The sequence below is a fragment of the Cariama cristata genome, unplaced genomic scaffold (assembly GCF_000690535.1).
Source record: "Cariama cristata isolate BGI_N322 unplaced genomic scaffold, ASM69053v1 scaffold4546, whole genome shotgun sequence".
NCBI classification, from domain to species: Eukaryota; Metazoa; Chordata; class Aves; order Cariamiformes; family Cariamidae; genus Cariama; species Cariama cristata.
Window position 1 is genome coordinate 202,811 of NW_009622620.1, and position 14,001 is coordinate 216,811.

General features: G+C 34.6%; 1 protein-coding gene across 1 annotated transcript in view; it reads right to left on the reverse strand.

Moving 5' to 3' along the window:
• LOC104163392 (probable G-protein coupled receptor 125) overlaps positions 1 to 14,001 on the reverse strand; it is a 183,532-nt gene that overhangs the window by 149,718 nt on the left and 19,813 nt on the right. Inside the window, exon 5 of the mRNA XM_009702393.1 lies at positions 2,686 to 2,899. Within this exon, the coding sequence (XP_009700695.1) occupies positions 2,686 to 2,899 (214 nt within the window). The remainder of the gene's footprint in view (positions 1 to 2,685; positions 2,900 to 14,001) is intronic.

The following is a 14,001-nucleotide window of genomic DNA, read 5'->3' on the forward strand; positions in this document are numbered from 1 at the left end:
CATAGGAGACAAAAAAATACACATTTGGATATTTTATCCTTCTACTGTGCCAGTTAATAAAACAGAAGGGTTTAGTATGATATTTGTGTTGTAAATCCATGTCCAGAAATATCTGGAACTACCCAATAAAATAACCATTTAAAAATGTTTGAATAAGCAGCTTTTGGAATAGGACTACACCTCTTTGTTCAAAACTAACTTCAGAAACCTATAAATTGCCAAGCAGCACAAGCCAAAGCCTGTCCTTTAGTGCAGAAAGCCACAGACAGTGGACATTCGCTGTAAAAATTAGGTATAGGAAGGCAAAATATGACACTGTAAGAACTGATTTTAAATTACCTTTATTTTTACTCCAAATTCTATGCTTAACATATGATAACCTCAGGGAGGCATAGTCTTTCTGATGTTTCACAGTGCCTCGTACAACTGTGATTTAGCTTTAAGAACTATCACAAATTAGTGTGTAACAGCACGTAACAAGCATATTAATACATTCTATTGTAACATGCAATAAGCATGCTATTACATATTATTTTAACATGTAAAAATAATAATAATGATATAAATGGAGTTATAGTGTACATGGTCATGATCGGATTAAAATTAAGAAATGCTGAAGGGAGGTTTTACAATCATAACTTGGCCTATGTTTTCTCATTTTCAACATGAAGAGACAATACATGTCTATAATTTATATTTTAAAAACTGACTTTAAAATAGTATGGTTTTTAAAAGCTAGTTTCAAAAGTATAGGTCTCATGCCTTTAGTAAGTCAATTTTGATCAGCCCCTTGATTAAGGCAGAGGCATGACTGCCTGAGTATTAGCATTTTTGACTGGATAAGGACCATGCTGTACAGTAATGCAGTGTTGATGCCCTCCTATATTGTGAAGTGAAACATATAGCTCAAATAAATGAGCAATTAAAATGTTGTATGCTTTTAAATATCTGTTCAAAGATTTTGAGTTTCATTCAAAAATATTTTGTCTCATTTTGACAGTCTGTATCACATAACTTGGACAAGTCAAAGTATTTTTCCAGTCTATAACAGCAAATATGATGATGTATTTAGAGAACATTTTTTGTGACTACCTGGTCCTAATGCATACTGCAACATAAGCATCAAGGTCACCTATTTAATGGCACAGTAAGTGAGGTAGACAGCATATCAACCATCCTTATTAAAATATTGCTATGGTAGGCGATGATTTTTATTTTATAGTCTGGCAAAAATTAAGCAATATAAGGTAAAATTCAGTCAGGCTACTTCTAAACTAGCTTTTTTAAATGATTAGCTATTTTGAAAATCTTAACATTTTTAGACAATTTATTTCAGTTTATTATTATGCTCTACAAATTGCTTATATAGTGCAAAATATAATCCAGTTTAAAATTATAATGAGGTGATTAACAGCATGTCTTTGATTTTGATATCATGGAAATAAGAACAACATACTCTAATTCAAGTGAGTTGGCAGTTATATAATAGCTCATGCACTTGGCACTACCATACTAATTGGTCTAATAGTCTTTTTCATTATCTGCTATAGCCATACACATTGGTATTAGAAGAAAGCCACTACCTGTGAGGATAAGTCAGATCTATGCCTCTAGATCTATAGGACTCCAAAAGGGGTCAAGCAATCAGTGAGTAGACAAAATTAAAATCAATAAAGATGAAAGACCCCAGTGGAGAGGAATTAATTTGACTCCCTCCATAACTTTAATTTCATAGTTCAAGAAGCATTTCAGGTCAATTATATTAATAGAAAGTGGTTGAGTGAAAAGCTGTTAATGATGATCCAGAGCTAATTAGCATAGCTATTTTCACTCCATCTTCTACAAAGAGAAAGGCAGAACATAGACACAGAATCAGACTCTTTTTTTGATCAATGATAGAAATTGGCAGAGGACAAAAGGATGTGTGCAACAGCTTAGCAGCTTTTAGCGACAAGATAATACTCTATGATGAAAATCAAAAATAAGCACAGAAATTTATTATAATTGATTAAGATTTAAAAGGGAAAACTGAAGCAAAACTGGAACTATATGGTCATTGCCAAGTATTAGTTGTTACTTCTTTTATAGAAGCCTATTCTACTTCATTCCTCTTCCATTTTTCACATCAGCAAAAGTTTCTCTAGATCTCCGTGTCTCTCAAGCACACAGAGGCACACAGATGGTAAAAGTCAGAGAAAGTTGAGAAATATTTTAATAAGAAACAAATATGAGATTACCTAACTAAAGAATATAGGATCCAGTATCTTGGAATCTACAAAAATTAATCTAAGCCTTTTAAATTGATAGTTCTTCACAGGTAGATCACAATTCAAACTTCTAGATGGTGTCAGGAGGAAGTATTTTGGCTGTAAGTCACTCTCATACGCTACTGAAGCTATTCTAAGTTCAGTTTCTTCTCATGGTTTACTGTGTAAGAAACTGTTTTTATCTGTTTCAAACCCACAGATGCTCAAATCTGGATACTTAGACACAAGAAACATGATTTGGAACCACAGCCATTCATAGTCATGAAAAATCTCTTCCTGTGTGTGTTCAGATTCAAGCATGCAATTGAATTGCTAAAAATAAAACAACTCCTGATGCATGTTTTAATAAGGCTTATTGCAAGTGTTGAATTTGTTCACCTTGCCTACAAGTCTGACTAGTACGAGGGGTATATGTTACCGTGTAATTAAGCAGCAGTCATGAATGATGCTGTCCTCCACAAATATGCCACTTTCTTCATCTGTTTCGATCAAGCGACCAGCATGGTACCAATGTACTTGGGTGGTATTGTCAATGTATGTTGCAGTACACTGAAATGGCAAGCGGTCTCCATGAAAAACCACTTGTCTTTGTGATGGAATCAGCTCAAAAAGAGGAAGTTCCAGAGGCCCAGCTGCAGGGAAAACAAAACAAAACAAAATTGAAAAAAAAAGTCACAATTATTTTCTTTACAATGAGTATTGTAAAGTGAGCTAATTGTATACGAATCTAGCTTCCTAGATCTTCACACTAAAGCACTAATATAAAAGATATGCCCACAAACTACCCACTTAAGTCTGAACAAGTTGTCAGTTCTAGAGATCACATTTCTTTCATTGGTGTGAGCTCAGATAATTACAGGATTACTAAAGTATCTACAGAAAATGGGTTTCACAGAATAGTTCATAGAATTGTTGAGGTTGGAAGGCATCTTTTGAGATGCTCCAGCCCAGCCTCCTTCTCAATGCAGAATGTTTTACTACAGAGGTATACAGAAAAAAAAAAAAAATCAGTCTTCCCATTAAAGAAAAAATACAGCTATTAATATAGGTACAGTTAACTTTGAATATAGGTACAGTTAACATAAGACCATCTCACTATCAATGGATGAAATTCAGACTGCGCTCCAGAATGAAGTTTACTTACTCTAGAGAGCCTAAATTATCTCATATGCCTGGGATTTGGGTAATAATAAGGCTAATAACAAAAGTTAAACTTTCCCCTGAAGTTCAGCTGTCCCTATGATTTTTTATTTCCCTGTTCCTTCTGCCTCTTCCACAAGTCATCTTTGCTCTCTGGATGTTTACTCAACATTAAATATTTATCTAAATAGCTCTTTTTACTTTTTAATAGTGGAGTACACTTTACCGTCTTTTTTTTAATGAATTTTCTCTCTCCTGTCTTTCCCCAAGAAATACCCCAATAATGAGAATAGAGAATATTGCATATTCTAAGCAGAGTATTACAAAAAACAGTTGCCATAATCACATACCCAAATACCTAAACACAATTAAAAAATAAATAAATAGCACTGTAAATTTAGAAGGCATATGCATATTTGGCCCTGCTGAAAGTCTGCTAACTTCATAGATTTGACAGCGATTGAAGGCTCTATCCTTCAATCCTACAGTCTCTGCAGAGACTGAATCTCTAGACAGTGGGTTTTTTGTTCTATTTTTATTTCTAGAATCTGAAACTACCTTAACACAACTTCTGTAAAATACTTTCTATACATTATAAGATTAATACTATTTCTTTAAATTGGTAGAAGAACATTGAAAAGGAGCATTTTAGGAAAAGTAATTGAAATAGGGGCTCTGCATCTAAAGAAAGATCATCTTCTATGGGATAATAAGGACTAGAGGAAAACATTTTCTTTTTTCTGATATAGTCTTCTTAGGCAGGAGAAGAAAATTACTAACTCTGGTACTTTGTTATAATCACACAAAATTCTGATGGTAATGAAAATACTAAAGACTCACATCTGTGATTGATGAACACACTACCATGAACATCCTGCAAAACAGTTCCTAAAATACAACCTTTTCACCTCAGCCTACAAAGCCAAAACAATTGACTGAGCCTGGGTCACTTCATAACTTCTCTACTGCAATCTCATCTTAGACAAAATGCCCACAGTCTTGCACCTTAGAAATCCTTCTACCTTGATTAGGAAAGAGAATTTATAAGCTAGATCTTCGTTATTTTTCTTCTGTTTTCATTTAAAGGCCTCTCATCATTAATATCTATCCAGTCTACAAGGTTGTCAGTTGAAAGGTCATCCTTCCACATTTGCACCACTAGTAACTATCTCAAACACCTATTTTTCTGACAAGTACTTTAATTTTTTTTTTCCATTTCACTGCTCACCATTTTTTCTTCCTTAAACTTTCTCCTTAAAATCCTCCATTACCCATAATAAATACAGATGAACTTACTCATGCCTAACCAGATTGCAAGCCATAATCACTGGTTCTAAAATTGCTAAAATTTGTGGACAACCAATAGCATTTGTTCCTCTCCTTACTCAGCATCCCACCCTAACACACTTGTTTATGTCATTCAGATGTTGTCTTTGGAACACCTAAATTGTGAGAAGTTGCATTTATAAACCTAGCTTTGGGCTCTCAATACTATTGGGGAATTTAAATTTTAAATAGTATATTCATCACCTGCTTTGAATAAACAGTGAAAGGGATCACTTCTACTTTTTTACAGAATAAGAATGCTGGCCAGCATAATATGCAGGATTTGTACATGACTGAGTATGTGTTATTGCTGTCTGGGAGAAGCACACAGAGGATTAAGGGGCTAGCTACTATCTACTGAAATGTTGTTAAGTCTGCTACTGAAAAGTTGTAAGTCTGCTGTGACTGTAAAGGGCAGGCTTCAGAAATCCCTCCTTACTATCCTGTAGTTTATCTTCTGATTGCACCTATTATTTGTGGACATGGATGCAGTACTCAAAATTCCTTGAAACATACCTAGTATTTTTACATGATCTTTGGCTTCTAACTAAAAGAAGAGAAAGTAAACCAGATTAATACCTCATTCACAATAGCTGCAGGCTAGGTCTCAATCATTTACATTAAAGGTTTTTACTAGGAGATGGAGAGAACTCGTCTCTCCAAAAGGTTGTAATCTTTGTGTTGCATTACGAAGTAAATTATGGAATATAAGGAAAACTTATAGTGTGGAAATTTAGCCATAAATTGATGGAATGATTATGAAAATGGAGTCCAGAAAAATGAAACATACTGTCACATGTACAATAGCAATACTACTACTCACAGAAATAAAATACTTCTCATGAATACAGTAATTTTTAACTGAGGATATTGCTATCTTGTCAAATGTTTTTGGTCATGCAGTGAGTGACACATTGTGTCATGAGCCTATGAAGTAGTAAGAGTGCAAACTATAGTATCAATATTTCTTAAGTCAAACTAAATAACTTGCCTGGCATATGGACATAGTGTAACACTATCACTTTGAATTTATCTCTGCTTTATAGTTGGTCTCTAAGGCTCTCCTGTTATCACTTCTGTTGCTCAGCCTTGGCAATCACCAAACCCAGAAATAGAGTGAGAATCAAATAATCTGTACAGATTTTGTCAATTAATGATCAGAAGTAAATGAAACCTTTTTTTACTGCAGCATATCAAAAAAGGAGAAAACAATCCTTTGATTGATATCAGTCTTATCAACAACCTACTCATTTTCTTTTTCTTTGCAAATCCTTCTAAGTGCCAACAAAGATGCAAAGTGAATGAAACATACCTTTGGTTTACCATTAGGCTAGGATATCCTTTCGATCAGCTGAACTCTTTACGTATTTGGGTTAGCCAAATTGACAAATAATGCTGCAAACTCATTTTGAAAGTGAAACTAGTAAAATTTCTATGGATTATAACATTTGCAGACCATGTAAGGTACACTTAAGTACTTCTGCAAAACATTTGCTTATAATTTCTGTGATGTCTACAACAAAAATTATTACCACAGCTAATCTTCAGTTGTTTTCCAAGGATAATCATGATTTAAATGACTGAGGCTGGTTCTGCAACTATTACTCATGCAAAAGTTCCAGCTGACTTCAGTGACACAGCTCAGAGATACAAGGATTAATTGCATCAATAAGAGTTTCAGGATTAGGGCCAATACCCTTTATCCTGAATAGCTATAAAATGATTGAATAGTTCCATCAGCATCAGCTGGAAATACTTATTTTAAATCCCTAATCCAACAATCCTTCAAATTCAGAATAAAAATAAAAGTATTTACTAATGCTGTATACTTATGTTCAAGCTTGACTTTGAGAATAAAGTAAAAAGTAAGAAATTCTGAAAGTATTTGGAATGATTTTGGCATTGATTTGACAGCACTTGAAACATAACAGCTCTGGCAAGCATATCCCTGCACAATAGAAATTTTCTCTTTGATTATGTGATTACTAAAGACCAAATAAATATATATCATCTCTGATGAGCATGCATGTGTGTGTGGCAGATACAACAGCCTTATAAGATTAAAAATAATTTTCAGGTGACTATTGTATCCTGGGGGAGGAGGGACTAACTTAGGGGGATTTTCTTTATTTAATTTTTACACATTCAAAAAATATTCCAAGATTCTCCTTTCAAGACAATCCACTCTGCTGTCCTCGAGTTTGGAGCCATCACCACCATCTACAAATGAGAGGTGTGACTCTCCTATAGGCATTTAGATCAAGGGCTGAAGGAGTGTTTTACAGTCTGTAACTGTCTTGTCTCTCTAGTCAGCACTAAACCATGATTGCAGCAGAGCACCACAGGAATCACTGATTGCAGCACGAATCTAAAGGTCTAACCCATCATTACAGTAATTACATCTTTTTCTTTATCTTTCACTTCTCAGCAGAAAAGGGTTTTGTTGACTGAAGGCCAGATTCTTTATGCAATCCAGTCTTGCATTTCAGATTAGCTCTAGACTAGAATACTGAGGACATATGGAGGAGGAATCAGGTTACAGAAATACCACTGAATTAGAATATCATTTAAGAGTCCTTCTCACAGAAAGTATATCCCTGCACATTTTAATGCATGCAGTACCTCAAGATGAAAAAGAAAATAGAAATTATTTTAATAACCATTAGCTAAAATAGAAAAACAGCAAGGTGCACTGAAGCTCTAAGGAAATGTTCCAATTTGTATGTCCTTAATATCTTTATAAAACAATTTATCTTACACATGTGCACACACATTAAATATTTTCTTTTTCTTACAATTCAGTTCATGAGGTTTTAAAAATAGTTCAATTTTCCATCTAATTTTGGTCTTTCATTTTTGTTTACCATTTTAAAAGATGGAAAGGAGAAAAATGTGAAGGAAATACTGCGGTCACTGGACATATATGGAATAGAAACGCTTGTAAAAGTCATAACATAAAATGCATGTCTAACCTGTATTTTAGTTACATTTTAAATAAAATATGATCACACTTAGAATGTATGTGCTTCTAATGAATGGCACTACTGGGTGAATGTTCAAAAGCAAATCTGTAAGCACAAAAACTGGCCCATACAATAGATTTGTCTAAACACTGCAGAACGTTCGCTAGTCATTGCCCACCATGACCAGCATAAGGTATTGGAAACATAATCAGAGAAACAGAAAAATGAAACTACATCCTACCTCCAGCCATATTTGTTGCATTTTCTGCTGCATAACCTGTAACCTGGACAGCACAAGCCTTTACAGCTAAATAGCTACTAAGTGCGTAATCCTCGTTATTGCACTAGCACATTCTGCTGTTCAGTTTAACATAAACACAGTTTTCTGCTATACATTTTCTGGCCCTCATTAACTGGCTTTGTTTGATATTGGCAGCTTTTACACAGTCAGAAATAGGAAAATCCAGAGGTTTCTCCAGGTTGCTCACATATCAGTGCAGTATTACAATGCTCACGTCTCAGAATACACCATTGACTTCTATCTCTTGGTAGAAAATTCATTTTGCCACAGTGCACCACAAGATTTTGGGACAGAAAAAGCCAGAGGCTGGCATTTTGCTTCTTGTTAATCACTTGATTTATTTTATTGCCAATGGGCTTTTTATTTGAACTGAGTGTGCCTACAGAGTGTGGCACATCCTGCTGACAAAAGTGTGAGTTAGAGCTCTAATATTTGTATACAATCTCAGTGGGAAAGAAATGTGCATGGAAAGCACAGTGGGGAGAAGCTGGAAGTGAGGACAAAGTAAAGGAACAGGTCCAATAAAAAGGACAGATGAAAATGAGGAAAAACAAATTGAAAAACATTAGTTAAAATTTTGAATTGCTGACATAGCAAATTTTATCTGTTGATATTTACTGAATGGAACTGAAGAAAAGACAGCAATCTGAATTGCTCTGAAGGCGAGTTCTGCCAAGAAGGGGAGATGCCAGTACACCAACACCAATTTCTGTATTGCAAAATTTGCTGACAATAACGAAAGGTTTGTTGCAGAAGGTCACAGACAGCACCATATGCCAAGGAAGTCAAGAATGAATACAGAACTGGAGCCAAGCTTCAGTTTTAATAAAAGCTTTGCCTGGCTCCAATTTTGACATAATATCAAGCAAATACAGATGCCAACATGTATTAAACACATCAAAATAAGATAAGTCTTTTTGGGCTTGGGACAAGAAAGCTTTGTATCATATTCATTTACAACTCACTGCAGAAAAAGTCTAGCTTCTATTTGTGTAATAGCTTCTTATTTCCACCAACTTCATAATGCTGGCAGGGCAAGGCATATTCCACAGCATTTTATCAGTTCCTTTCATCCTCATACATGCTTTTCAGACAGGAACATAAAGTAGATGTATTTTTTTGCAGCACCTCATAACTAAATCACAGGTTTACGTTTATTTTGTAATGCTAAGTGCTACACTGAAATGGTAGCTACTAACCAAAGAACAAGACTTCAGACACGTATGGCGTTTTATTTTAAGTTACAAATTTTGTATTGTGTTTTACTCCCGCAAAGTTCCGTGAAGCCATCCAAGCTGAGAAAAAGAGAGACAGAAAGGCTGTATGTGACATGAGCAGGCATAGCAGAGTCAGTGGACTAAGGCACTGATAAAAATGTAGATGCTGCTGCAGGGAGCTGAACAGAAGTAGCAATCCCAGGATTTATCCTGAGTTGGATGTACAGTGAGCCCAGGCTGTCACAATCCACTGGTACTGGTGCTTCGGTTATCTGGGTTAGCTAAACTCATAAATACACTCCAGATCTACAGAAGAGAAGATTAAATTCAGTGCAGTTATGCCAAGAAGAGCTACAATCATAGCTTTGGATGATAACCTCATTGAGAAGCACTTGGATTCCATAACTTCTCAGATTTATTTAATTAAAAGAAGTTACACCTGTGTAGAAACTAAGGAAGGCTGAGCTGGAAAAAGTACAATTCAAATCTAGTCACTTTTAGCAAATTCAGGTCATACAGGTTTCAGCCAGCACTGAGAAGATGGATGACAAGTCCAGCCATGACAAAGTTATTTAACCTGTCTTTCTCTACAGGAGTTTCCCCCAGATTTATAAACCCCTGTGATAATAAATTACAATTTTTGCACCGGATCTAGGCACTGATGCATATTGTGTCCATTACACCATTCTAAGTAAGTGAGCAGTGGAAAAACACTGTCTTATTTACTGATGATAAAGTGATTTACTTGGTAGGAAAGTAGAGGTAGAGAAATACAGAGGTAGCAGGTTTCACTTAATAGCATTTAATTTAAATGTCAAATATCATAATATTAATTTGTAAAATGGCAACAGCTACTTGAAATATTTCCACAAGAGGAAATTCAAGCTTTCAGTCCATCTAATCTATTAGTTAAAAGTATTATCTGCATGCAGGCAAACTAAAGCCCAGGTCTTGCATTAGCATATCTCGCAGAAATTTAAAAGAATCGGCAAAGCGTTTTTTCATCACTGATCTCTTTCTTATCAAATAAAACAGCTGCCACTTTTCAATTTCTTATTGCCAAATTGTCCCAGAAGTCTACTTTAGAAGCTGGGGAGCATTTGATTATTTGCCACACCCCAAAACTTGAGGACTATGACATATTGATAGCTATGGTATTGGAAGATTCATCAACACAAATTCCTTCACTGGCAAGAGTCAGAAGCCATTGCGAGAAAGCTAATTTTGATTACTCAAATTATCCTCATGGCAAGTAAGCTGGCAGGCTTATGGTTATGCACACTAATTACATCTTGCAGTTAATAAAAATGGCTGAGCAGTGGCAAGGTAAAGCACCTAGCTCTACAAAATACATTGATTAGCTTTATCTGACTGGGAAGTGCAGTGGTAGCACTCATCTTTCCAATCCTTAAGCACCACTAGCCACCTTCTTTTTATTTTCATATCATTACTACACACTTAGATCATGGAAACATGGCAGCAGGAAGCTCCCAAGAGTGGCAGTGGTTGCCTCTAGCTGCCCAGAGTCCAGCAGGCTGCATGAGTACCCACCTATGCTGCAAGAACACCAAATAAAAAAGAAATGTAAAAGTCATAAAGGATGCTGAACAAGTGACAGTTCTGTTGAAGTAAGAACTTGTCTCAGTCATTGCATGAAATTTTTCAATTCCAAGCTCCTCTAGCCCAATTGACAGTGTCAGAAACTGCAGCTTTCGACAGCCATTTTTATACATATATTAAAGAAAATGCTGTGTGATGAATGTGCTATAAAAATGTGAACTATCACTATGGTATACTCCACTTAAGTAGAACAGAGAATGTAAGGATGGAGGCTTTATAGGGAACTTTCCCACGAGAAAAATTAAGATTAATTACAATAAACTGTAATAAGTGCTGTTAACTGGACAATATTAACATAGGTTTAGTAAAGAAGCTTACATAATTTTATTTAGAAATTGCCAGTATAAAATTTAACCCTACTCTTCTAATGTACATGTTACCATGTTAAGAATAAAGCATATATCTTCCGGGATACTCCAGGGGTCATAGTCAGGGCTGGCTGTCTTACCATTGCTTTGCTCATGAGTACCTAGCTTTTGGAACTGGCCAGTCAAATGTCCACAGGCAGAAGTTTTGAAGATTAAAGAGGCTTTGTTTCGCTGATATTCTCCTCAGTACATCTTAGCTAAATTTTCCTTTAGTTATTTTGCATGCTTTTTGGAATAAGCAGGCAAAGACAATGTAGAAAATAAGTCACAACTGTACATTAAAAACCTCTGATGTAGTTTAAGAGTAAGCTATGTTAAGAAAAACAAATTCGCTATATTTCCAGCATCTAAATCAGCAAGATTTCTGGGATAAAAAGTTCTGTTGAACTATAATTTCATGTGTGAGCACAGATGCAAGAAAATATGTAGTAGTAAAACTTCATCCTTTAAATTTCTCAAATGACCATTTTAATACTTCTGCTATTTCATGTTTATAAGTTTTAAATGTTATTTTGTGCCCCAAACCTTGCAGCAGTGTTCTAAATTTCCACTAAAGAAATTAGATAATAATTTTTTTATATAAACGTAGGGCAACATATTCCTTTTTTTCCCCCAGTTTGAGACTGATCATATTAGAATGAGAAATCTAGAATTTGGAGCCAAAAGGTTTGAGCATTGTTGGTTTCATACTACCAAATGATAGTATAGAAACCAGCTTTGATATACAAAATGGCCACTTAGCTCTGACAGAAAATGAATCTGCCACATCTATCTTTGAAAGATCCAAAATGTACAGTTACATTATTTGATTTCCAGACATTCTGTTATTATGTATATTTCGTTATTAAATAAAATCCTGAATTGCTAACATTGTAAAATAGAAATAATTGCAAGAGGATTCAACTATAGATAATTGTATCACTGTCCATGTCTTGCAAAACCTAATCCTGTGAAAGGTTACTAATGTGAATATTCCTGTTTCAATATAATTAGACCTATCATATGATTAGGCACTCCCTGTAGAATTGGAGCTGAAGTCTTGATGCTGCATATTCTTGAAAACAATGATGCTCCGCATGAATGCAGCAGGCTATCTGTAGGCTGCCAAGAAACTGCAGGACTGGAATCTAAATCTGGATAATTAATCCATCATTCTTTGTACTTGAGATTTTGAGTTTAGTCAGTTACTACATACTGGAAAAAAATCCACAGTTCAATACTTACATTGTGTTAATGTAGTAAGAATGACTTGTAAATGAAGAAAGAAATGGTTGAAACAATAATCTCAAGTCCATCCCTAAGTTTAAGTAAGTAACAAATGTGACCAAAAAAATGTTTTGTATACACTGAGAGAAATAAATGAAGAAAAAATGTTCTTTGTTAACTTTGAGCCAGTATTCATTACTGCAATATATTTCGTGTAGGAAAGGAAATTTTAAGAACAATCTATGTGCATATATATACAATTGTCATTTTAAGACTTGAATGGCAATGTAGATAATTAATTTTTATCACCATATGAAAAAAGGAACTTCAAATCTCATTTCTCACCCAATATCCCTAGCACAAAATATTTGACAGTATTCTTAAAATCTGATGCAGAATTAGGCTGAATGTATTCAGTTGATTTCAGGTTTAAATTTAAATGTTGAAAAAGTCTTCTTTCAAAGACAAAATTTCCCAATATCAATCTTGTTTTTTCTATTTTTAGTATTTTAAAAGTACGTATCTCTTTCAAAGTTCTTACTATTGGACAGTGGAAACAGACTTACTCTACTAGGAATGAAGGGAAAACAATATGCAAGTACATCAGGTAAAATTATAAGGACATTTCAACATCTATAGCATCTAAATCATCACTATTCCACCATTGCTAAATCATTTAAAGCCACATTGTGTTTTAAGAATCTATGTCAAGAAAAAAAAAAAAAGCTGCTTCAAGAAAAGAAAGTACTTTATACAGGAAGTATAGGAAATTAAATGTTCTCTTTTTTTCCCCGTGGTATTACTCTAATTGATTTAAAATGCCTTGAATGTTCAGAATTTTTGTGGCATTTTAGGTAAGATTGCAAAAAAATTACTTCTGAAAATAGACTAGAGATCTGCATGTGGCCCGGGAGAAATATACCTTAATGTTCTGCTGATATTTAAGCACGAGAAATGCAGATTAGAAAATATGACAGTAGGTAAGTAATGATGAAAGTACTTCATAACTTCCTAGGTAAGAAACTAAATCTTAAAATGGTCAAGAAATCTCTGAGAACACAAGTAGAAAGACTGCATAAAGAATATAAATGTGCTCTCTTCTTTTTTTGCTTTGCACCAGTTTCAATTTGAACAGGTACAGAGGATCAGAACAGAAAGTGCTTACATTTTAACCTGACTCTGCTCCTTTAAAGGGTGAACACTCTGATTCTCAGTGAAGCAATGCAAACTACAAAAGACAAGGTGCTGGTTAAGTACAAACAATTCCCTAAGAACTATATGCCCTCCCTCCCAATATATTATTTACATTTTCTATGAAACATTTAAAGAATTGTATTACAGAATACAGAAGCCAGGAAAGGAACTATCCCTTTGATTTGTATCCCTCCCTTTGAAGTACCTTTCCCAAGTAGGGAGTCTATTATATCAAAAAAGTGCATTTCAATAATATTTTATGAGTCACAATTTTCTATTTTCACTTGAGCTAACAATTTAAGATAGTTTACAGAATTCAGAGACTGAGTAATAATTCAAACACTGTTGGACACTCAAAACTTGTAGCTATTATCTTCCATTCTTTCTTACCTCTATATT